We start from the raw sequence: 26,055 nt of genomic DNA, 5'->3' as shown, positions 1-26,055 counted from the left end.
TGCAGTACTGTCTTTCTTCCTGGGCACCTCTTTAGGTCACTACTTTACCTTTGACAAGTGATCTGTTTTCTGTTATGGCCTGCTCAAGAAATGTAGTCATATCATCTTGGAGGGGCTGCATCTCTCCACTGCTTTGGTATTTGTGCAGTGGTAAGTAACTTTATCTTTCTAATCAAACCAGGATCTCAGCTTTTATTTAAGCTTCCAGATATTCCTCCTGTTTGGGCCATTAGAAATATGCTCTTATCCTACTTTACTACTAATCCTATTGCCCTGAATCAGATCAATTTACTTAACTCTCGGCTCTGATGTTCCAGTATGCAAAAATGGGGTTAGCACTTCTCTACCAAGGAATTGGTATCCAGCAAACCTTCCCTCAAGATTTGTTGGCAGACCATCTAAACTTTCCATTACTTTGCACTCGCCTATCACTAACAACAGCTCTCAGGTAAATATGAAAATCCTGAATAAATCTTACAAATAAATACCTTTTTGAAAATTGGAAAGGAAATAGCATGCCAAACCTTTTACAAAGTGTTTTTTAGGATGCCAAGTTTTTTGTTTTTTGAGCGTAGACAGGTAGAAATGAATAATGTAAGGTTCAATTATTTCATATAGTGTTAAGGTATGCTGAATTTGGAAATATAGTTTACTTAGACACCAGTGCTGACTTGCTTTACAAACTTTCAATATTATAGTTACAGCCTTCAAACTTTTAGAAGACTGTAACCATCTTTATCCATTTCTTCAGTTTATAGGAAATAAAATAAAATGTAGAGTTTTGGAGTAAAACAAAGTTTTAATACTTTCTTGCTTTTTCGGTGTCAAATAGATAGGGATAACACTCATTTTTTCTGAATTTGGCCAATAGAAATACACACATTAGATTAAAAAAAAAACTTTTTTGGGGGATCATCTTTAACTTTGTGTATCTGAGTGTGTGAGGGAGAAAATTCTGGGGTTGAATCTGGGTTCTAGTCCTAGATCAAGCTCTCATGAAATATGTGGCCTTGAACCCTTATATAGATACGTTTTCTCATCTTTACAGCATGGATTTGACATGCTAGAGCTGGACTGCTTTTAAGAATCACAGAAGATTTTAAACACACAAACATCCCCAAATAAAATAACAATAATAACAGCACACACCTCAGGTGAATCTGAACAGTCAGGTTTGAGAACTACTGAACTCGGATCACCCCTCAGATATGCTTTTAAACTAAATTGTGAACTCCTTGTGACCACAATCATACATTATCAATCTAAAGTGCTTACTATAGTGTTGCCTTGAGCTCAATAATCAAGAAATGTTTATTGACTTGGGTTTTATTTTTATATGCTAATATGGCTGGCAGTTTTTGTTTCTTTTGATGCTTTCAGGGACTTCTAAATATTGAAGATTTTCACATACAAATAACAGTCTGACAACTAAGATTAGAGAAGGTAAAGAATAAACTAAACTAGACTTGCCCTAAATGTGACCAGAATTTCTTTAAGGGGTTAGAAATAACGAAGTCAGAGAAGCATATAGGCAAACATAATTTCAAAGGAATTGCTGAATGCAGTGATGCAAGAATGCACAAGGTGGGGCCTATCATGGGGAGGGGGGAGGGGGGAGGGGGGAGGGATTGCATTGGGAGTTATACCTGATGTAAATGACGAGTTGATGGGTGCTGATGAGTTGATGGGTGCAGCACAGCAACATGGCACAAGTATACATATGTAACAAACCTGCACGTTATGCACATGTACCCTAGAACTTAAAGTATAATAATAAAAAAAAGAATGCACAAGGTGTTTCTGTTGGAGTGGAGAACCGGGCAGAATCAAACTATACCTCATAATTGTATAGTGCTTTACAATTTATACATTTCATTCACCTACATCATCTCATTTATCTTTACAAAGCCCTATATAAAATATTGCAACCTCATTTGTAAAAATTAATAAAACGAGGCTCTAAGGGGTGAGAATATAGAATTTCAGAATCAGAAATAACCTCTGTTAGTGTCCCCCAAACTTCGGCCATTTGCAAATCACCTTTATTAGTTTTGCCATATCTGACTACCACCCATACTATTGTTTACCCAGTATTTTTTATTAGGTTGACATACTAATTTTTTTTATTCTAAGAAATATTTTTGAAATTATAGGTTTATAAAAGTTTATGTTAACTTTTAAAAAGTTAGCATTACAATAAAATAAACTTAAAAAAATTGGTGCCATGCTTTAGAACTTTCTTCAGCACAATACATGAAAATCTTAACACACCTGATGACCAATCCTTCAGTTTCTGCTTGCACATCTTTAGTAATCCTAGGCAAGTTCCTTAATTTCGCCATACCTGCTTCGTCATCTTTCAAATGGGAACCCACAGGATTCTTGTGTGGATAAATAAAGCCATATATTTAAAGCTATTAGCAGTTTCTGACAGGTACTCAGCTTTCGATAAGTGTTAGCTATTATTGTTAGCTTTAGGGCCGCTTTCTTTTTCTTCTTCTTCTAATATTCTCATAATTGTAAAGTCCTTTTAAAACTGTGTCCCCAAAGACACCCCTGTTCCTTTCCCCAATTTAACTAAACTGCCAAAAGTTGAAAAGAGGACTTTAAAGTGACACGTATACTCATTATTGTTGTCGTATTTCCCGTCATCACTTGCCTTAGAGTACAGAGGTAAAATAATAGGCGGGCGTCAAAATCCTTCGATTTTGGAGCTTTTGCAGGGGATGCCAAGACTGAGGTAGAACAGCCCTAACCCTGGCGGGCCGCCCATTGGGCAACCTAGAGCACACCTTTCCTCAGGCCAAACCCAGCGCGCCCGGGGTAGTCTCGAGTTCTCAGGTCACCTCTCAGTGACAGCCCTTTCTTGAGTTCCTTCTCCTTCGCGTCAGTCTCTCGTTCCCTCACCCCGCCCCTCTATACCAGGTGAGGTTTCCTCCCTCACACTCCTAGGGGGCATCGCGTCAGTCTGGCTTATATATTGTCTCCTCTGAGTTTGATCTTTCGCTCTACTCCTAGTCACCTATGACTTAGGTTTCCGTCTCCCCAAAGAGTAGCTACCACCTAGTGCAAGCACTTTCCGTAAGACCGGCGATCGCAGTGGTCGCTCTGAGCAGTAAGATTTACCCGCTTAACTGGCGCACCCGCTCCTTTGTTTGCTGGGAGATGTAGTCCCTGGACTGGCCGCTTTAGTTCATTGTTACTACCGCCGGCGGCCAGAAGACTACAGTTCCCAGCATACCCAGGGAAAGACAGGATGACCTGGGTCGGCGCCTCCACGTGACCATCCACTATGGCTTCCCTGTGTCAGGGCCAGCTGTGTAGTGGCTCGGTGTGATTTGTTAGCTATTCGAGGCAGGGTACCCTCCTCAGGACTGAGACATGCAAAAAATTAAATCTCTCATGACCCGACAGGTAAGTCGCGGTGGCTGAAGCAAAGGCTTCCTTCATCTCGGAAGTAAGAGGAGCCGAGATGTTCTGTCCCTAACCAGTGGCGGGCGGAGACCTAAGTTATGGGTGGTGGCAGGTGTCAGGGGGACCGGGAAGCCGGGGCACACCCTGGAAAACTCACCTGGGCCGCCTGGATTGGAGCCCTGCTCCAGCAGGTACCCGCCTCCCAGAAACATTCGCATAAAAAGAAATCATTGAAGGAATCAGGATATCTTTGTCTCCCTTCCTCCTCTTTTTGCCATCTTTCCAGAACAGCCCCAGCTTCCTTGCAAGGTCTTCCGCATCCAGGTTGTCTGTCATATGTGAGCTGATAGCCTGGGTAGGGTGGTGTGGTCTGTGCAGTAGAGGTGACCTGGAAAGAGTGGAAACGGATGATTTGAAGACAGCATTTGTAGCTTTTGGATTTTGGGCAAGTCCCCAAACTTTGTAGCTTACTTGTCTGGATGTGAAAATAATTATTTTTGTTCATTTTATTTCACAGTTCTGTTATGAGGGTCATCAATAAGCTAATATATGTGAAAACTCTTTGTGAAATTCTACTTTAAAAAATTTATTTTTGTCATGGCAAAATACTGATCTTTTCTTTTTTTCCCAGAATGAAAATTCATGAATAAGAGCTTTGGCTATTTTGTAATCTGTCTCATAAATGTTAGGGACCTTGTAATAATGCCTCAGCTTCGTTTAAGAAGTGCAGAAATTTTCTTTTATGTACTTATTGATTATGACTTTATTTTAGCTACCTTTATTTACTTCAACTTTAATATTTCACTAGAATTGGTCATTTTATTATTTTAATATATTTAATATAAAAGATAATTAAGATTAGAGTTTTAAATCAACATGGCTTTTACAAATTGTATATTTCTCTTGCATAATACACAAATGACCCTTACATGATTATTTTAGTAATGTCAGATTATTTTGTTAATGGTATGAAAATATATATCAAAATGTTCTGTGAATCATAAAAATATTTAAGTAAGTGGCTAGTAACATTTATCAGTTCCTCACGTGTGGAGTACTGGTATTATGCATCCTGCTACGTCTTACTTGACAGTGAGTTTGGGTCCTGCTGTAGCCTGTGGTAGCTGTGTGACTTTAGGCAAGTTACAGAACGTTTTTAAGCATCTGTTTCCACATCTTTAAAATAGGAATAATGTGTACCTTACATCTTTAAAATAGGAATAATGTGTACCTTATGGAGTTAGCCTGATAGTGGTATTTATATGATACAATGAAGTTAAAGAGATTAAGGTGTTAACAGAGTTCCTGGGCATTATCAAGGAAGTGCTTGAACATGGAGACCGTTAGTTACATTGGCTACATTGATGGTGGGAAAGCAGGAAAACTGGAAGCAGGCTGTTGCAGTAATTCAAGCAATGGATAAGTTCATGCTGACTTTGGTACCTGTTTGATTTTTAAATCAATATATACTTTTGTATATTATACCACTAATACCTCTGAACTGCCTTTGGGAGGCTGAATTTGGACTTTTGTGTACCAGCTAAGTTTGATGCTCTCTCAAGTTTGTTGCCTGCTATACAGTTCAATGTAGTTAACATTGTCGTAATTGTATGGTAGCTGTGGTTGGTTTAGGTTTTTTGACCTCATTTTGTAAAACTGAGGAGAGAAAAAAATTTCAGATAGGAGTGATAAGTGTATGTCTCCTAAATGTAATGCAATTTGCTGAAAATGGTAACACTTAAGCCTTAGTTGTTTATTGAATTTCAGCACATCAAACCTGTGTTTAATTGGAATGGAAAAAAATACATTAAAGAACACATACAAAAAGCTGGAACCATACTATGTACAAAGTGAGGTAAAATTAGCAGTTTTGCACACATATTTAAAGTTACCCTAATTATATATGTTATGGCTTGACTTTCACATATTTGATACTGATGCACAGTTCCTGAATCCATGAGGTATGAAATTAGTGTGCCTCCTATTTACATCGAGGGTTTGAATTAGTACAGTTTGTTATTGGGTTAAATTTAATAGGATTACAAATAAGTATACATGGAAGTATTTCTTTTTTTGAACCTGTAGAATGTGCTAATAATATATATTGAGTTAATGTGGAGAGATGGAAATTAAGGTCTGTGAAATTTAAGTTTTTGGGCATTTCAGCTGTCCTGGGAACTTTGTTTGCAAAATAATGGGAGGAAGGGAGGCTTTGTTAGCTCTCTTTATTTAAATGAGATCTGTTCTTAATCTTTCTCCATTATGCCGGCCTCTGTTCTTTCAGTCCATTCAACAAATGTTTATTGAGCACTTTGTGCCAGGCACTATTGTAAGTAAAAAAAATAGACAAGTGTTAAGGCAGACATGGTGATAAACACTGTAGAGGAAAAGAGGATAGAAAGTCCTGGGAATTGTTGACGATTTGAGGTCACTTATAATTTTAGATAGGATGGTCATGGAAGGCCTCGCAGAGAAGGTAATATAAAAAGACCCGAAGGGAGTGAGGAAGTGAACTCTATGATGTGGATATTTGGGAAGGAGCATTTCCGATGGAAGGAAAGGCAAATGCAGAGGCCCTGAGGCAGGAGCTTGTTTGAGAAATTGCAAGTGGCCAGTGTGGGTGAAGTGAGTGAGGAGAAGAGTAGTGGGAGATGAGGTCAGGATAAGGTTAGATGACTGAGGGCAGGAAGCTAGATCATATAGTACCTTATAGGTACCTTATAGGTAATAGCGAGATCATGGCTTTCATTCTGAGTGAAATGGCAAATAGAGGAATGATATAATCAGACATAACACTTCAGACAGACTGTTCTGACTCATGTTTTAAGAATAGATTGAAGAGGGGAAAAGAGCAAAACCAGGGAGACCAATGATGAGGCTACTATGGTAATCCAGGTGAGAGGGTGGGTGTAGGCCTTCTACCCTAGTGGTAGAAGTGTTCAAAGAGGTCAGATTGTGAATATGCTGTAAATGTAGAGGTGACAGAATTTCCTGACAGATGGGGTTTGGGCTGTGAGGGAAAGAGAAGCATTAAGGATGACTCAAAATAGTTTGGCCCCAGCAATTGGAAGAATGTAATTGTGATTTCTTCGTATGGATAAAACTGAGAGAGGAACAGATTGAGGGAAGGGACATGGTTCTTGTACTTGTTAATTTGACAGCCTCTTAAATATTCAACTGGAGAGATACAGTAGGCAGTTGGCCAGATGAATCTGAATTTATGGCGCGAATCCAGGGTATAGCTAAAACTCTGGGAGTTACAAACATGTAGATTGCATATAAACTGGTTAAGATCACAGTGGAATGAGTGTAGATATACAAAGAATCTAAGGTTGGAGCTTTTGAGAATCCAGTGTTAAAAATTCAGGGGGAAGCAGTGGATCCAGGAACGCAGAATGAGAACATGTAGCTCGTGAAGTAAGAAGTCTTTAGCTTCCTGAATGGCACCTGGAATATAGCAGATGCTCAATAAATATTTGTTGCATGAATGTGGGATAAAGAGAACAACCAAGAAGAGTGCCTTGAAGCCAAGTAAAGAATTGAAAAGAGTAAGGAGTGATTAGCTGTGTTAAATGCTGAAGATTGGTCAAGTAAGGTGAGAGTGAGAATGAGAAATGTGCTTTTGGATTGAGCAGCATAGAGGTCCTTGGTGCCCCAACTACAGCAGTTTTCATCAAGTTGTGGGGAGGAAAGCCTGATGAGAATGGGTTCAGGAGAAAATAGGGGGAGAGAAATTAGGGACTGGGTGTAAACACTCTTGAGTTTTGCTGAAAGGGAAGGAAACACAAATCATCACAGTTGCTTCTTTGGATGGATAAGACATAGTTGCTGGTTTCATAAATGGAAAATGAGGATTAATGTAGACATAACTGAAGTAGTCTGAAATGTTAATCTGATTTGGGTAAACGAAATGCAGAGGTAAGTGTTAATTTATGATGAATTTTCTATATGTCTGAACTGGGGAATTATCAACACAAAAATCAAATACAAAAGAAAATCAAATAGTGGTAAATGATTAGCATCAAAGTTTTAACTTAATAAAGGCAGAGAACTGCAGTTAAAACCATGACTTCATGCTTTAGAGAGATGAAGATAAAATAAGAATGACTTCACTTGTTAGTAGAAATTTATAAAATTGATAAAGTTAAAGATCTAAAGTACAGTTGAATGTCAGATGTGCTTTGAGACATTTATGTAATTCTTCATTTCTGTTTTGATAAAAGGAAAACATTTCTGTCATAAAATATTAAGAATTAGGGTTAATCATCACAGAATGCTTGAGATATATGAGACAGTATTTTTGGCTTCTCATATACATTACCTCTTTTACTTCTTATAATAGCCTATGAATGATCGTAGAATATAATGCACAAAAAGGATAGATAAGTTGTTCAAAACCACAGCAAGAAAGTCAGGATACAAACTCAAGTGGTTTGCTTCGGAGCCCATTACAATAATCACTTCACTCTACATCCTCCTAACATGTACACGGATTTTCAATTTGTATTACTTTTATTTTGTACATGTGGCAGAAATTTGCCATGTATTGGTATTGAATTGTTACGTGGTGACTGCTTTTTCTAGATATTGGTATATATCACATTTACATTGCATTGGTTTCTTTACAGAGTAGCGCTGGGGAAAGAGAAATTAAATATATTTCTTCAGGGATTTCTGTTAGATTAGTTAAGCAAATCTATACAGATGGTCCCCGATTTACTATGGTTTCACTTAATGAATTTTTGAGTTTATGATGATTTTATTGAGATTATTAAATGTATTTTCCACTTATGATGGGTTTAAAAATTTTTTTTATTTTAAGTTCAAGGGTACCTATGCAAGTTTGTTATATGGGTAAACTCGTGTCACAGGGGTTTGTTGTACAGATTATTTTTTCACCCAAGTATTAAGCCTAGTACCCATTAGTTATTTTCCTGATCGTCTCTCTCCCCCCACCCTCCACCCTCAGGCAGTCTCAGTGTCTGTTTTCTTCTGTATATTTCCATATGTTCTTGTATGATGGGTTTATTGGAACATAACCCAATTTGTAAGTCGAGGAGCATGTGTACTTTGAAAAATGTTTGTTTAAAAGACATGTCAATTACATTTTAAAAATATATTTTAGGGGTGGTCATGATTTGGAATCAAATTGGGGAGTTTTACTTTCATATGTGTATATATAATGTATATAGAAGTATAGTTTGGTAGCTCAGCCTTGCCTTCTTTACCACTTTTGATGCTATTCTCTCATGACTGTTGGTAAGAATTCAAGACAGGGAAGAACAAACTGCCCAAGACTAGTAACATACTTTTTCTCCTTCACTCATTGAAAGGCATATTAAACCTCATTAGGCCTTTCTTTTTCCAGCAAGTATTCCTAGCAATTTTTTTTGCAATCAATTACGTGTTCCCATGGGAACAATGTGCTAATTTGTTGGAGATTGAAACCTGACCAATGACTTCTACCTAATAATTTACTCATTTCTTTGTTGTTTACTCTGTTTCTGGAACTTTGCTAGCCACTGGGCTACAGAGGCAAATAGGACTTTGTCTCTCCCTTTCCTTAGGGCTTAAAGTTTGGAAGAGAAAGATACATTTAAAATTTAAAACTTTACTACTTTGGCTGAGGTATTGTCTTGGAAGATGTCTTGCTGAGGTATTGTTTTGGAAAATGCCCATTCCTGGTCCAAATCCAGAGAAACCTATTCATTAGGTTTATTTTAGGGCCTATGAATCTTACTGTTAATGAGTTCCCTGGGTGATGTTGATGGTCATGATCCAAGGGTTATACTGAGAAATACTGTGTTCTTTGAAGCTTAGGGATTTAGGAAGACTTTGTGGAGGAGATAATTCTGAAAGTGGTGTATTGCTTTCTCATTTCTTGGAGTGGTGAGTGTGTCTGAGAGAGGGAGAAGGGGAGAGAAGAGTGGGTGGGCTAGATATTCTGGGGGTAATGAAAGACTTGGGGTTGAGGCAGAGCACTTTGTAATAAAAAATTGTAGATATGACTAGTGGTATTTTACAACAGGGAAGAGAAAATACACATCTCTATAGTTTAAAGATAAGCAAGCTCTGCTCTAAGTCTCAAGTAGTCAACATAAGCATAGCATGTATTTTGGTTACTAAGGACCCTCAATATAGGGCACCTAAAGGACAATTTGTATCATAAATCTCTCCTCAAATTAATAATAGCTAATTTTGCCTAAAAACTAATATTGCAGGGACATTAAATATCTGCTTTGAATAGTCTATTTTTAAAAAGAGGATTTTAAAGAAAATGCAAATTGCTGATTTCTTTCTATTTTAATAATTTCCCCAGTACAGATAAAGCTTTCAGAATCCCTCAGTTGATGTGAATATAGAAAGTACAGGGCACCAAAGAACTAAAGGACAGGTAGAAGACAGTGAGATATGAGACTTCAATCTTAATTTATGCAGCATGAATTAGATATTTTGGTGGGAAATAAGTAAAATGAAGGGATTACTTATATGTTAGCTTAGTTGGTTAGTATATTGTATCTGTAAATCATAATACTATTGCTTGGACTTTTTTCCTGATTGATTTAGTAATTATTATTGTATATACAAGCGCTTATATAGAATGCTTTTTGTTATGTAAGTTTCTTTACTTTTGGCTGTTTTTAAATCATAGGTGACTTAGACTTCCACCATTAGTTGTAAAGTTGTATAATACTCTTTTATTTTAAAATACCAGAAGTACATCATTCTCTGATTTAATTATAGTACTATATGTATTAAATGATGATTGCTTTTAGAATGTGTGTTCCATATTTTGAAGCAGGAAAATTTCTATTTTTAAAGTGGTCATTTCTGTTTCAGTAGGTGTATTCTATCCTTTTATAATTCTTCAGCACTATTAAAATTTTCCTTATTATTTTTTTAAGGGTCTGAAAAGCCCTCAAGAAAGCCTCAGTGATCTTGGTGCCATAGAGAGTCTCCGGGTCCCTGGAAAGGTATTGATCTACATGCGTGAGCGTGACTTTTTATTTCCTTAAGAAAATATGGTTGCCTCTGGATAATGATAATTGATTCACAGAAGCTTTTCTTTCCCACAGGCAGATGGTTGTTAAGATAAGCTAGGTAAATTTTTATTGTACAGTAGGTGTAGGGCTTGTTTCATTACATGTTGGGATGCAGTATGTATGATTCATTATAGCAAAGCAAAAAATGCAAACTTGACAAATTTGGAATTTATTATATTAAATTCTTAGCCTGAAAGCAGTTATATATGTGTGTATACACACACACCCAGACACACGCACACACACACTCTTATTGATTTATCTGCTGTAATTTGTAGAAATAAAATGAAATAATTGACTACTGACTTTTTATACTCTTAACACTGTGCCAAAAATCATGATTATATTTTTGTTGTGGAGCAGAGGTTTTTCAATAAACATCTAAACCATAGTGTTTATACTGAATTGTATAACTTATCTCCTAGATTGTAGGAATTTTAGATTTTAATTGTCTGATATTCATGCGAATTTCTCAGTTTACAAATTTTATATAGGTTATTTGAAAGCTAGCTGGATTCCCCTCAGAATTATTAAGTATTGTTAAATCCCTGCTGTTTTGCTGGAGTGTTGCTGCTCGGAGCTGCCCATGTGAATAGCTGCTCCATCACAGATTAAGTTGGCATTTCTGAATGTCTGTTTTTGTATTTTTTTTAATTTGAGAGGGACACGTGAAAATACTGTTTGTTTTCTGCATCAGGCATTTGAATACACAGGGCGTGCTTCTCTTGATCAGCAGTTTAAGGCCTCTCCTTACACCTCAGTGTCAGCTCCTTAGGAGGATGATTTCTCATCTCTTTCAGGTGCCTTGCCTGCTAAAGTGAATTTTGTACTTACTGTATTGCTTTTATTTCGGGTTAGACCCAAACATAGTCTCCAAATGCAGTAAAATTATAACCAACTCTTTTGCATGAAATGGTTCAGACAAAAACTTAAAAAAAGCATTCCATATAGTTTTATATAATGTTATTAAAAATTATTGACTATGAAAAGGTTGGGAAATAAGAGATAGCTATAAATCCTAATTGACAATAATTCTCTTTATTTCTTTGACCTAAGAAAAAGATGATCGTGCATTATGAACATACCTTGAATTTGATTGTATTACATATTGCAGAATCAATGTTAAATTGATGAGTGAACCTCTTTAAAAAAATATGTGACTGTCTTAGTAAGAACTTTCTGTTGCATTTCCACCATGAGCCATGATGTTTTCCCAGTAGTGGTTGGTAGTGAATTTATGGTGATCTCATTACACAGTCTTCTTATTGACTCTATACCCCCAGCTCCATCAGTGACCAGTGCTGTCTCTACTTTTAGGATAACTGGCCTTGGGTGGAGTGGCTAGTCTGGGATCACAAGGTCAGCAAATATAAATCATTCAGGTGAAGAGTAAGCCTAAAGCACTGGTCTTTTTAGCACATACTAAGAAGCTAAGTTAGTTAAATAATAAAACAGTTAATAGTAAAAAAGGTATTGATGCTGTAAGCTTACATTTAACCTTACACTAAGAAATCCCTACAAGCTTCATCTACCTGTTTGTTTTTTTCTGTGTTCTCCTATAGCATAACAAATGATGGAGGGTGAACAGAGCTGCTGCCTTCTTTCTGGGTAGTTCTGAGAACATAAGAGTGCTGGGTCCAGAGAGTGGCAAAGCTCCAGTCAGTAAACTGAGTCTTTGGATAAGGTTTGAAGTCAGTACTGACATCAAGAGTTAAGAAGACTCATATTCAGAAATTCCCTATACAGCATAGCTTGATGTAACTTTAATGTTGAGTATTTTTCACAGTTTAGATATGACTTTGTACTTAGATCATACACATATATTTTAATGATTTATTTTTATGTAATTGCTTTAAAATTAACGTTGCTGCTAGTTCTTGATGTCATTGAAAAAGATCTTTACTTAAGATCTTTTAAAATTAAGATTAAAAGCATTTTAACAAAATGGAAAATGTTAATTCAAATGATTATTTTAAAATAACCTTTGCTTTAAATATAAAATTAATGTATACTCTAAACAGAAAACATGATAAACAGAAAAAGGTATCTAAACAAACAAAAAAAAAAATCACAAAAATCACCAACACTGTCAAGGTTTACATTGCCTACTGGTCTTTTCCCTATGCATATTCAACAAATTTATTGAGTTTCTATGTGCTAGAGATACTTCCTAGGGATTAGCAGTATAGCAGTGAACAGACAAGAGTTCTCTCCAAAAGCCAAAACTTCCCTGTTGTCAGAGAGCTTACTTACATTCAAGCCAGGGGTAAGATTACAAATTAGAATACTGTGAAGGAAACAGGGCGATGAGATAAACTCTTTGAAATTGGCAGTTATTTTACAGGAAGTAGCAGTATAGCTTTTCCACCCTCCCTCCCCAACCTTTTTAAAATGGTATTATACTCTAGAAATTATTTGGAAGCTTGGGTTTTTAATTTAGTTATATATATATGTTACATAGAAAATTCTCACAGTATATTCTAGGTTTAAAAAGCAAGGTACCCATTAGTTTTGCTTAGGGGAGTACTCTTTGAACTTAACAATGTGTGCTATTTAAGTAGTCACTATAAATTTTTATATGGAAAACTTATAAACATTAACTTCATTTAATAGGTCTGCCTCACTCATAAGTGTAAGTACAACTTTTGAAAATCATTTCCCTGGTCTTCAGGAATGGTCTCCTTTCTTTTCATAATGTCTTTCTAAGTTGGGACAGAGGATTGATATTTCAGTGGCATTTTCAAGAAAGAAATAGGTTAGTTTGAGTTCTGTTACATGAAAAGGTTCTAGTATAAAGGATAAGTAGGAGAAAAATATTAGGATAAATCATGGCTGTTTAAGTTTAAAATGGTCAAGTATTGGCAAATTTTATGTGCTCCAACTTGCTAGAAAAAGGAGGGTAGTGAAGGAGAATTGAAGGTCACTATCTGTGCTTGATAAGCCAGATGGTATTATTTATTTATTTATTTTAGAACTATATAAATTCAAAGTGGGAAGAAACTATAGAAACTATCTGGTACAATTTCTGCATTTTATAGACAATCTGATCCTGTGCCCCATTTTAAGAGCAGATGCAAGTCAAATAGTAATCTGTATACTGGAAATTTGGAATTTGGGTGGATAAAATGGTATAGAAAAGTAGAAAATATTTAAGGTTCTTTTCTGAACTTGCTAGAGGAAGGGAAACTTTTAGACAGATTTCAGGAATTTTAGCTTAAATAGCTCAGTGCCAAGATCAGTGGTGCCTAAACTTTGCTGTACATTTAGAATCAGCAGTCCCCAGGCCATGGCCAATTCCAATTAAATTACCATTTTTGGGTGGAGGCAAGTGTCAGTAATATTTAGAGATTCCCTGGTAATTCCAGTGTGGAGCCAGGTTTGTGAACCATTGGCCAAGATGAGAATATTATCTTAACAATGGAGCAATAGGAAATAGAGGAACTGTTCTAAAAAATAGTTTGAAAGTTTTACTGAGAACTTTTGTAGCATAAGATAGAATGACCTAAAATTTCATTCTTCGAAATAGATTCTGTTATATTTCAAATTAGTGGGATTTTCATACAGAGGTAAAGATATAAGAAATTAGGTAGCATTTTCTAAGCTTGTTATCCATTTAAACATGAAATGTATTTTACTTAATTGGTTACAAGAATTAAGAATAAAACTAGTATTTATTATAATATATGATAGTAGTCAGAGCCAAAATGTTCTTAGTTATAGAACTTAGTAGGACTATGTTTGAGAGTATTTGTTGAACCTAGATTAAAAAGTAAAAATACCAGTATTCAGAACCTTATAAATCTACATCCAGCCTTTATTAGTAAACACTTTCTATAGTACTTTCACAGTGGCACAATATGAACCTGAAAAAGAGTATTGATACTAATATTGTTTTATGAATTTTTACTGAAACATTGCCTCCTCATAGTATTCTTTAATGATAAGACTTTTCTTGTCCCCAATTTAATTAACTCATAAATAGTAATGGGATTCAACTGTCTTTACTATTACATGATTGGTTTACCTTTGATTTTTTTTCATGAAAGAAAAATATAGGATGAAGTGACAAAATAAATGTCTGTTGCAGTCAACATTTGAGAATATATTTGTTTAAATATTTTATACTTCATCCATTCAACAAGTATTTATTGAGTACCCGCCTACTCTGAAGCATTTCTGCTTGTATACATTCTAGGAATTTGAGCAGAATGTTTTCTAGAGTTTCTAGTACTTCTGTGAAATCAGATAAACCGATTTGACTTGACTTCTTAAAATCCATTAAAAGAATCCTAAAACCACATGCTAACTGCAGAGCTTGGTTTACAGTTTTACCAAAATTCGTGGAAAGTGTGCTTGAATCACAGTCAAGAGACATAGGTTCAAGTATTGACTTAAACAGTCAGCTTGTTGAAAGGAAGTCATTTTAATGCTTTGTGCCTCAGTTTCTTCATTTGTGAAAAGATGCTATTGAACTAGATGACTTTTTTAGAGTACTTGTAGCTCGAATGTTTTATAGTTTCTATATTGTAATTTTTGTAGGGGAAATATGATAGGAGAAATATACATTCTAATGAATTTTTTGAGCAGTTTTTGTTAGAAGATTTGCATATTGGTGTCTATATCAGAGAAGATTAGTATTGAGGTTTATGACTAGGAGACTTTATTTAGAGATTGTGATAAAGACTTTCAATTTAGAATTATGTATCATTTAGGACGGGTGTCTTCTGCAGGTGGTACTAAGGGAGGCTGTAACTATGGATCTGCAAAATCATATAAGAGTTTTTCTTAGGTGCTCATGGCCAACGATATTTAGTTGTGTTCCCTTGAACCATTAATGAAATTATGCTTCTCATAGCTTCAGATGCTTTGAGATTCTTAACACTTCTTTCATAGAAATCATATAAGTTCATTCATACAGTCCATTTGGCAAACACTTATGGTACCAGGCAGTTACTAATCATTGAAGATACAAAGAGATACAAGACTGTTCCTAACTCAACCTGAGTGGGGGAGACAAGCAAAAATAGATAATTGCAGAGGAGTAGAGGCACAATAGAGTTCAGCTAGGAGAGGGTGTGAAATAGGTAGAAGTATATTCAGGATCTTTTAGAGTTGGTGATTAATTTTTTAAAGAAATATTACAGTTTTATGGGGTGAGTTGTTGAGTAGAGGTTGGGGACAAGGATACTGATTAAGAAGAAAAAAGGAACATAAGGTATAGGAAATGGAGAAGGGTTACATTGGAAGGACATTTAAAAAGCAGAATTTGAGATTGATTATTTTATTGGATTTGGAAGGTGGAAGAACCTATAAAAGGCACTGGGATCGAAGGTGCTGTGATGTTGTCTTTTCTCAGAATAGACAGTATTATTATCTTTTAGAGAAAGTGTCTGATGAGATGTTTGAAAACAAAAGAAAAACAAAATTAAGATGTACACACTGGATTTTTCTCCATATATCTTGATTTATGATGTATCTTTTCTTCAGTGTTAGCCCCAGAAAGGACAGGCATTGGCACACATTAAAATACATCATCTTAATCACTTGATTGTGTTATAAAGCTGGATTAAAATGTGATCCAATAACCTTTTATTAAAATGTTCTATAAATCATTTTGCCCAAAACCTCTTTTTAAATTGTAACTTCAACAGTATTCCACAAGATGGCACTAAAAGCCTGAAGAAAAACAGGGTAGGCTTTAAAAGATGAGTTTATTTAAAACACACACAGAAACTGATGAACTAGGAATCTTTGATGGATTATTATTGTTGTTCTAGTGGGATATTAGGAGAATGTGCCGTTTCCTCACGTAATCAGACATCTGACAATTCGTTATAAACTTATGTGGCATATGGTTTTAGGGTATCTGTGATCTTGAAATAAGTTTTGAATCCTGTTTCATTTGGAAAGAGATAAAATTTATTTCTGTTCAGTGATTTATGACTTTTGTAATACTGATTGAATATTGAAAACTTCATGTTTTGTTCTTGCTTTTAGCTCTGTTTTAGATTTTGGTGACTAGACACTTTTTTTTTTTTCCTTTCAGTTAGAACCCTAACGTGATGTTAACTTTGGTAAGATTATAGCGTCTGTTTTCCCTATAACAGAATAGATTTTTTTTTGTTGACGAATGAAGAAATGCAAACAGTAAAAAAAAGTCTTTGATAAGGGATTTGCTGTGGCAAACTCCAAATCATGCTTGCAAAATTTCTCTTTCCTTCCCAACATACACATGTACATACACTGCATTCTGCCATTGAGTTATATAATCAGCTATATAGGCACTAACTTTTGCCACTGAGTTATATAATCAGGTGTATAATATGAACTGTGGTCTAATGAGCTACGTACAGAAAGAGGAGTTGGTATGCATTTCATTTTTCTATATATTTTTAGCAGAGTTTTGAAATCTGACCTATGAAGTAAAGATTTGCATTCATATTTTTGTTTGAATAAAAACCTAGTATTGAAGATAATGAGATTCCAAGCTGTTATGTGGGTTTAGAAATTAGGTTAAATTACTTTTCAAAATTGCAGAAAATATTGAATTTAGTAATGGTAAGGAAAACTGTTAAGCTGTCATAACTAAGTTTTTAAAAAAGTGAGTAGAATTAAGAGCCCTGAATTTGGATTAGCAGTTTTAATTAGTGTGATATTTTAGATAATTTAAAAGTAGTGGTTAAATACAAAATTAGTAGTGTCTCTTTTTTTCCTCCTAAACTTGAATACCATCCCTTGAGTGATGAACTCTTAAGTGGAAAATTTCTTGGTAAAGTTATAGTCTAGTTCCTTAGAAACCATAAACATACTGGGAATGTATTATAATGCCTTACATTTGAGGGCTCAAATTGTTTTACAGAGCTGAATCCCCAATTCCCATAAAATCTTTTTTGTTGTATTGTGAGGAAAAGTAGCTTGGCTAAATCAAAGATGTTGACTTAAATCTCTAATATGATTGTTTTTCTTCATTTTTCATAAAGTTACATTTCTCATGTACATTTATGTGCATGGTCATGTAGCTTTATCTCAGACATGATCAAAATACAAAAATAGACTGGGTGGTATTATATGCAACCTTATTGCGTGTTGTGACTGCCGGAAAAACACAGCCTCTAACACATTGAATTCTGCTTGGTTTATTACATTAAGAAAATATTGAATATTTATGCCTGTTTTTGATATAGCACCTGAGGCAGTGATATGTGTTAAGATGTTTTATTTTTAGTGAAGAAAATATGGTTCTAATATATAAAAAATATATTGAATTTAAACAAATCTCAGTTGTTGCATTTGTCTCTTGGCGTACATGCAGGCTCTCCCTTGTGACAGTTTTCTATCCTGCGGAAGCCACCCTTTATTGCTTTAACCTGTTGTGCATTTTCCCGATTCAATATTTTTACTTTTGCTTTGCTTTATATTTGTAACCCTATTCCCCCAATGTCTAAATCTGAAATTCTACCTATTCTCTCATATTTTCCAAATGCCACCTCTTCCATCAGATGTGAACCCACCGTCTGATGCCTTCCTTCTGTTTGCATCACCCTTATGTTCTGCCGTGCTTTGTCATTTCTTACTTATTCATCTGATCCTTCCTATTACTTAACTGTTTGAGGGAAGAGCTATATTTTACTCATTTGTGTTCCTGTATGACCTAGTATGGGAAATTTTTACATAGTGAGAATTTCAAAAATTGTTAAATGGAATTTTTTTTTTTTTGGGAAAGATAAGGTTATAGAGCTTTGAAAGTAGGCAGGTTAGTTTCTGATGATAGTATGGGAGAGAGATTTGATTTATTCATTTTTTACCTTTTATGCTTTTGTTTTCTCCTCTTTGTTATTCCAATTCATCACTTTAATTGTAGTTTTTTCTCCAGCTTTAATTCTGGGGTGACGCTGATATACTTTTTGCTTAGTTGATTACTGTTGACAGCAAATTGTGTGGCAGCACATTTGGTAGCCTGTAGTTGTTAACAAATTATTTTTGGATTTTCAAGTTTTAGAGAGCATTTATATCACTATTAATGTGACTATGTATTTATTAATTACTATGTGACATAAAATTTATTATAAAAATGTTTTAAACATTTTTAAGGCTGAAATATTTTATCCCAGACTTAGTTTGAATATCTAAGATTATTCTAATTTTTTTCTTAAATCACATGTTTAAATATGGTATAAGAAGTTTCATTTGGTATTCATTTTCCCCAATTTTACCTTGTAATTTTTAAATAGGAAACCTTTTGTTTGTTTTGTTTATGTAAAATTTGGCCTCACACCTATGTATTGGTTCTATTTTAGGTTAAGAATTATGTATTTTTGTACATCTCCCACCCTAGGAAATCAGTTTCTATTAAATTATGGAGTAATTGTGTTAAGAATATGCAATCTGGATGCTTCTGTTTATTTTTCTAATTTACATGTATAAAATATTCCTAAATCAGTTCATATTGTTATCTCTAATTAAAATAAAGAAATGTTTTACTAAGAGTTTGTGGAAAATTTTGACTATTGAAACAAGAACATATTGTCTTTTCCTTTCCTTTTGTCTTATATTTATTTTTTGGCAATTAACTGTAAATTAATTTTAGTATGATCAGTGATTACTATCTACGGTGTGCCTTGGCACTGTGGAGCAGCATGATGCAGAATGAAGAGAAATCTCAGTTCTCAAGAAGTGCACAGTCTGATTGAGCAGGCATCCCTAACAGCGATGAAACGTTTAGACAATGATTAGGTAGAAGCAGAGCTTTACAGACTGCTAGTTCAGTGGGACTAAAAAGAACATGGTGATCGGGATTCTAGTCAGAAGGGGGTTTGAATAAGTTCCAGTTCAGATGTATATTTTCACATAGAAGCTATGAAATTGTTTTAAAGGAGAGGATATTTTATAGGCAAATAATGTTACATGGGGGCATTTGTTTTAGATTTAATTCTATTTTGTATGCTACATTTCTTTTTCTGATTTTCTAGGTTTTATTCCTTTCCTTAGTCCAGGTTTCTTACACTTCAGAGTGTCAGGTGTTCCATGTCAGTTCTTTGAAATTATATGGGGTTGTATGCTTTATGTGATACTAATTGCTTAGTTCTTCAGGAAAGAATAGCATTTGACACACATATACAGATTGTACTCCTTTTACAGAGTCATCATGTTTTTGAAATGTACACTTGTGAGATACTTATAAATTATGTTTTTTCTTTGGCTTTCTTAATAAATTTGGATATTTGTTTCACTGTCATTTTGAGAGAGACCGAGACAGAGAGAGAGACACACACAGAGAGAAAGAATACATGTTTGCCCTTTACAGGTGAAACAAAACAAAACAAACAAAAACTAGGCATGAAGAGACTAAGTTGCTGAGGGTTAATAATGGAATTGCAGCTAAAAATCCGAGTATCTTTACCTTCTTATTAATCAATTAGGCACTATATGGAGAACCTCAGCATGGTGTTATATGTCATTGACATTTATGCTTTTAAAATGAAAGTAATCATTGCAGTCTATTTTAATTTCTAGCTTGGCTCTATTTCTGATTAAAAAAATCATAACAGTTTTTGTAATCTTCAAATATTTTGTCTTGAATGATATCAACTGCATTTATTTGCTCATATTACTGCAGACTGCAGAATTCCTAGGGAGGCAGTGTTGCCATGTCCTCACTTGGGCCTTATTTCCTCCCCTCCCTTAGCTTACAGTATTTGAAGCTGGTATTTCAAATGTCTGTGGACTTTTAGGGAAAGAGATTGCCAGGAAGTTCAGACCTCCTCTTCCATTTCATGTCTCACTTTCATTTCATATTTCCATTGGATGCATGGAGGCTGCCTGTTGATAGGCTAGTTGGTAACCTTCCCTTCCACACGTGTGAGTTTTAACCAAGTCTGTGTGGCAGCACCACTGTCCAGGGTGCTAAATGGATTCATGTGTTGTAGATAAACCCCTTTGGGAATATAGCTCCCACTGTTAGGACCCCGGATTTCTTACTGCACTCATAGTAGCTGATTGCAGGCTGACTCAGTGATAGCTATGTCATTGACCTTTTTTTCTCAGTGTATTTTATGAGTTAGTACAGAAGAGGGATTTTTCCTTTCCAAGCATTTTTGATTGTGCAGGTTTGATGTTTATGAGTTTGCCTTCTCTTTTAAGTTTATTGGAATTTACATTTAAACAGTCAACTATTTTCTTGAGTTTTAGATTTGTTCTATTTTTTAGCTTGAAAGTACTAATAGGGAATAATTTTATAGTTAATTTTACAAATACAACATGTAAGTTAAACTCTAAAAGATATCTGAGCAGGGCTCTTTTTACAAATAAAAAATATGCCCCACAATAAAATAGTCTAGAATGTCTCTATTTGAAAAATATACTGTTCTTTGATCTCTGACAAAAACAATCAATGGGGAAAGGATTCCCTATTTAATAAATGGTGCTGGGAAAACTGGCCACCCATATGCAGAAAGCTGGATCCCTTCTTTACACCTTATACAAAAATTAACCCAAGATGGATTAAAGACTTAAACATAAGACTTAAAACCATGAAAACCCTAGAAGAAAAGCTAGGCAATACCATTCAGGACATAGGCCTGGGCAAAACTTCATGATTAAGACACCAAAAGCAATGGCAACAAAAACCAAAATAGACAAATGGGATCTGATTAAACTAAAGAGCTTCTGCACAGCAAAAGAAACTATCATCAGAGTGAAAAGGCAACCTACAGAATGGGAGAAAATTTTTGCAATCTATCCATCTGGCAAAGAGCTAATATCCAGATTCTACAAAGAAATTAAACAAATTTACAAGAAAAAAAAAAAAGCAACCCCATCAAAAAGTGGGCGAAGGATATGAACAGACACTTCTGAAAAGAAAACATTTATGCAGCCAACAGACATAGGAAAAAAAGCTCATCATCACTGGTCATTAGAGAAATGCAAATCAAAACCACAGTGAGATACCATCTCACACCAGTTAGGATGGCGATCATTAAAAAGTCAGGAAACAACAGATGCTGGAGAGGTTATGGAGAAATAGGAATGCTTTTACACTGTTGGTGGGAGTGTAAATTAGTTCAACCATTATGGAAGACGGTGTGGCAATTCCTCAAGGATGTAGAGCTAGAAATACCATTTGACCCAGCAATCCCATTACTGGGTATATACCCAAAGGATTGTAAATCATTCTATACAGACACGTGCACACGTATGTTTATTGTGGCGCTATTCACAATAGCAAAGACTTGGAAGCAATCCAAATGCACATCAAGTATAGACTGTATAAAGAAAATGTGGCACATATACACCATGGAATACTATGCAGCCATAAAAAAGGGTGAGTTCATGTCCTTTTCAGGTACATGGATGAAGCTGGCAACCATCATTCACAGCAAACTAACACAAGAATGGAAAACCAAACACTGCATGTTCTCACTTACAAGTGGGAGTTGAACAATGAGAACACATGGAAGGGAACATCATATACTGGGGCTTATTGAGGGGTGGGGGCTAGGGGAGGGATAGCATTAGGAAAAATACCTAATGTAGATGACGGGTTGATGGGTGCAGCAAACCACCATGCCACGTATATACCTAGTAACAAACCTGCGCATTCTGCACATGTACCCCAGAACTCTAAGTATAATAAAAAATAAAAAGAAAAAATAAAAATATACTGTTCTTTAATTGACCAGATAATTTTTGTGTATTTCCTTCGTATTTTTGTTATTTTAATTACTGTAAAATGACTTAAAACAGTAGTTCCTTTTTGTGTATATAAATGTATTTGAGGTTAATTTGAATTAAAAATCAAATGGCTAACTTGTTATGTGTCTATAATAATGTCTTGATTAACTAGTGTGGCAGGGGAGTGGGTATCTGAATTGTAAAAATTTACTAGTTAACTGAAGCTTTATCTGATTGTGCAGTGAAGTTGCATAGGAAATGGATGCTGACATTGGGTTTAGGGATTTGTCTGTCAGGCTCTTCTTCAAATCCACATAACCTCCATTCTTTATCATTAGAAAGAAAGCATTTTATCATATACAGAAATTTAGATTCATAATCAGATCATTAATTGTAACAGCAATCCACTTTGAAGGAAGCTTCTTAGAATTACAGAACTAAATTTGTGAACCTTTTCTGGAGCCACTGTTTCTTAGTTGAGTGCTGAGATTTTTTTAGCAGAGTTGATGTCTTCTGCTCAGGGCTCCAAAGTTGATTGTGACCCAGAAGTTGTTGAGGTGTTCTTCCCTTATTATCTGTTGTGAGACAGATTTTAGAATGTTATTAAATATTCTAAATGTAAAATGTATATATCTGTGATATGTATGTATGATAGGTTTAGGTAGTCACTTTTTTTTCTTTTGTTGAACATTAGCATTTTTTTCAACCTTCTTGACATGCAAGGAATTGAGGATAAAATCTGAATATTCAAACTAGCTAGTTTTCTTCCCTAGTTGTTAGTCTTAATGGTTGACTATTTCCTAATTTCCTGTGAACTTTTCTGGTTTCTGTTGGTTTGTTTCCTTGGTCAGAATTGTACCAGGTAGATGTGACTGTTAAGACAAATGATCATTTATTTCCATGCAGGTAGAATTTTAACAGCTACAATTACTATAATTATGATTTTTTTTTTCTTAAAGGAAGAATTCAGGGAACTTCGAGAACAGCCAAGTGACCCTCAAGCTGAACAAGAGCTTATTAATAGTATTGAACAAGTATATTTTTCTGCGGATTCATTTGATGTTGTTAAATATGAGCTGGAGGTAAACAGAATTTCATTAAAACATAACTAAGGCGTATTTTGTTCAGTGATTGGATTTGTGAGATTTGGATGTTTTTTTGAGGCATTTATATATTTTTGGTACCAGAATAGGTCTGTGATTACCACATTGTGATTAAATCAACTGTCAGCATTGTTTGGTGATGAAATTATTATTTTTTAGATGTAACTTTAAATACAGCCGTTCAGGGAAACATGTCTGTATTTTTGATTTTCAATTGTTAGCATTTAATGTGTTAGTATGCTGTTTCTATCCTATTTTATATTGTCTATGTTTAGAGAAGCTTAGACTTTTAATTATGAAATATGTATTTACATAATTGTTTAGTGATGATAAAAATTCTTATACCATAGTGTTTATAATACTGACATTTTAAATTTATAGAACTTTAACAAAAGCCAGAATAGTGAAATTTAGTTTTAGATACAACCAAATGCCGTATGCATATATACTTTATATGCATTATTCACAGTCAGTCCCCAACTCAGTTTGAAGTTTCATCAATCAGTTGACTGAGAGTGTTTCCCTGTATACACAATGGTATGCATTTTTTGGTTAGTTTCCCATACTGTCCTCTGAAAGCTGATGTAATCCAGAATGTAGTCCAACAATGGTCACACAGTAGTATTTATGGTTTGTAATATTCCAGAGGAGAACTCTGTTTTGAGTTCTGTCATAAACAAATAGAGATATATCTGTGGATGGTAGAGTTGGGGTTAGGTTAGTTACTTTCTCACATTCTCCTGACATAGGCTGTGGCAGCAGTGTCTGTTGGCCTAGGGTCTGGAGTCCCAAGTGGTAGTGGGGTTTCTCAGAAGGCAGAGCAGCAGCAGTGGAGGTAACAAGGCTGAATGAGGGATGGAACCAGAGGGCTAAAGATGTATAGGTTTTTGTGGTTGGAGCCTAGGAGGAAGGTTGGGAGAACAGGCAGCATGGAGGGCAGTGGGATGTGACATGTTTTGTATGCAGAGTTTGTAGTTCACTAGTCAGAAGGGTCCAGGTAAATGAAACCAAATTCAACAATTTATTTTTTCCTTTTCATTCATGAATTTTTTTTCTGCAGAAGCTTCCACCTGTTCTCAATTTGCAAGAATTAGAGGCGTACAGAGACAAATTGAAACAACAGCAAGCTGCAGTAAGTAAAAAAAAAACACATTTCTTTCTGACAAAACTCTAGATGAAACACAACAGAGAGGTATAATGTTGGCAGATTTATGGTTTTAACTAATAATTAACATAGAAACAAATCTTGTTATTTAATATGACTGATTCAAATGATGCATTTATATTAAAAATTTAATGCATATGGTTTTCCTTATGTTACCTTGATAGATTTGCTTCTAGAGCTTGGAATTTTCTCTCTGGAATCCTAAATGTGATCAAAGAACTTTGAACTTTGTTTTAGATTAGTAAGTACCTTTAGGCTCCTTGTCATACACATATGATTTCCCTATCCATAGTTTTGTAACTGAGTATTCCTTTTTGTTTTTTGAGACAGGGTCTTGCTCTGTTGCCCAGGCTAGAGTGCGGTTGCGTGATCATGGCTCACTGCAGCCTATCCCTCCTGGACTCAAATAATCCTCCCACCTCAGCCTCCTGAGTAGTTGGGATTAGAGGCATGTGCCACTAGTCTGGCTATTTTTTTAATGTTTTGTAGAGATGACATCTCACTATGTTGCCCAGGGTGTTCTCGAACTCGGGCTTAAGCGATTCTCCTGTCTCAGCCTCCCAAAGCACTGGGATTACAGCCGCAAGCCACTATGCCTGGCCCTGTAATGGAGTATTCTCTCGGAATAAAAGTCCCCCTGAGATTCAGAAAGTCTGAGTTGTAGTCACTATTTATTTATGATGTTGAGTAAATGATTTAACCTCAGTGACTCCCTTTTATTTATCAGTAAAGTGATAGGTTACTTTACTAAGTAACCTAATAAAGAAAATGCAAGAATTTTCTTTAATGCTGTAAAATTCTCTGATTCTATAATTTCTTCATGTTAGGCTAAACCCACTTTATGAAATTTAAACTCTACTGTAGGTATTAATTAATGGTAGCATGTGGTCTTTTAATTTTTTTCAACAAAAGGACCAGTAGTAATAAATGTATCTGTTTGAATTTAAGATATGATTTTTAATAATACAACTGGCAAACAAAGGAAGGTATACTTTTCTATTACACTCAGAAGTCGCAGTGGGTACTAGGGTCTGCTTGGAGGTAGCAGTGTTGGTGTAGGGCAGTCTTGGGCAGGAGAAGGGATTTGAGCTCTAGAGCAGTGGTTGCCAATTCTTTTGGTACCAGGGACCAGTTTTGTGGAAGACAATTTTTCCATGGACTGACAGGGGTGGGGTGGGGATGGTTTCAGAATGATTCGAGTGCATTTCATTTATTGTGTATTTTATTTCTATTATTATTACATCATAATGTATAATGAAATAATTATACAACTCAGCATAATGTAGAATCAGTGGAATCCCTAAGCTTGTTTTCCTGCAGTTAGACAGTCCCATCTGATGGGAGACAGTGACAGGTCATCAGGTGTTAGAGTCTCAAAAGGAGCACACAACCTAGATTCCTCGCATGTGCAGTTTACAGTAGGGCTGGAGGTAGTGCTCTTATGAGAATCTAATGGCACCGCTGATCTGATGGGAGGTGGAGCTCAGGCTGTAATGCAAGTGATGGGGAGCGGCCATAAATACAGATGAAGCTTCGCTTGCTCACCTGCCACTCACTTCCTGCTGTGTAGCCTGGTTCCTCACAGGCCACGAACCAGTACTCTCTATTACTAGATAATCCTGTGGAACCTTTGGAATTCTTAAAATGATGTTTAAGATAA

At 35.3% G+C, this 26,055-nt stretch overlaps 1 protein-coding gene across 5 annotated transcripts in view; it reads left to right on the top strand.

The window, feature by feature from the left end:
* VPS50 (VPS50 subunit of EARP/GARPII complex) overlaps positions 1 to 26,055 on the top strand; it is a 220,311-nt gene that overhangs the window by 98,522 nt on the left and 95,734 nt on the right. For 2 of the 5 annotated variants that reach the window (XR_012432666.1, XM_065542336.2), the window contains exons 1-4: positions 3,280 to 3,414; positions 10,320 to 10,388; positions 23,087 to 23,209; positions 24,294 to 24,362. Coding sequence is in view for 2 of the 5 variants with exons in the window: in XM_065542336.2 (XP_065398408.1) it covers positions 3,382 to 3,414; positions 10,320 to 10,388; positions 23,087 to 23,209; positions 24,294 to 24,362 (294 nt within the window). In the remaining 3 variants the exon portion in view is untranslated. Of the gene's footprint in view, positions 1 to 3,279; positions 3,415 to 10,319; positions 10,389 to 23,086; positions 23,210 to 24,290; positions 24,363 to 26,055 lie in introns of those variants that run through there. The other 3 variants (XR_012432665.1, XM_005550214.4, XM_074035521.1) reach the window with 2 other exon arrangements.

The sequence above is a fragment of the Macaca fascicularis genome, chromosome 3 (assembly GCF_037993035.2).
Source record: "Macaca fascicularis isolate 582-1 chromosome 3, T2T-MFA8v1.1".
Lineage (NCBI taxonomy): Eukaryota > Metazoa > Chordata > Mammalia > Primates > Cercopithecidae > Macaca > Macaca fascicularis.
This window is presented reverse-complemented; position numbering and strand designations above follow the sequence as displayed.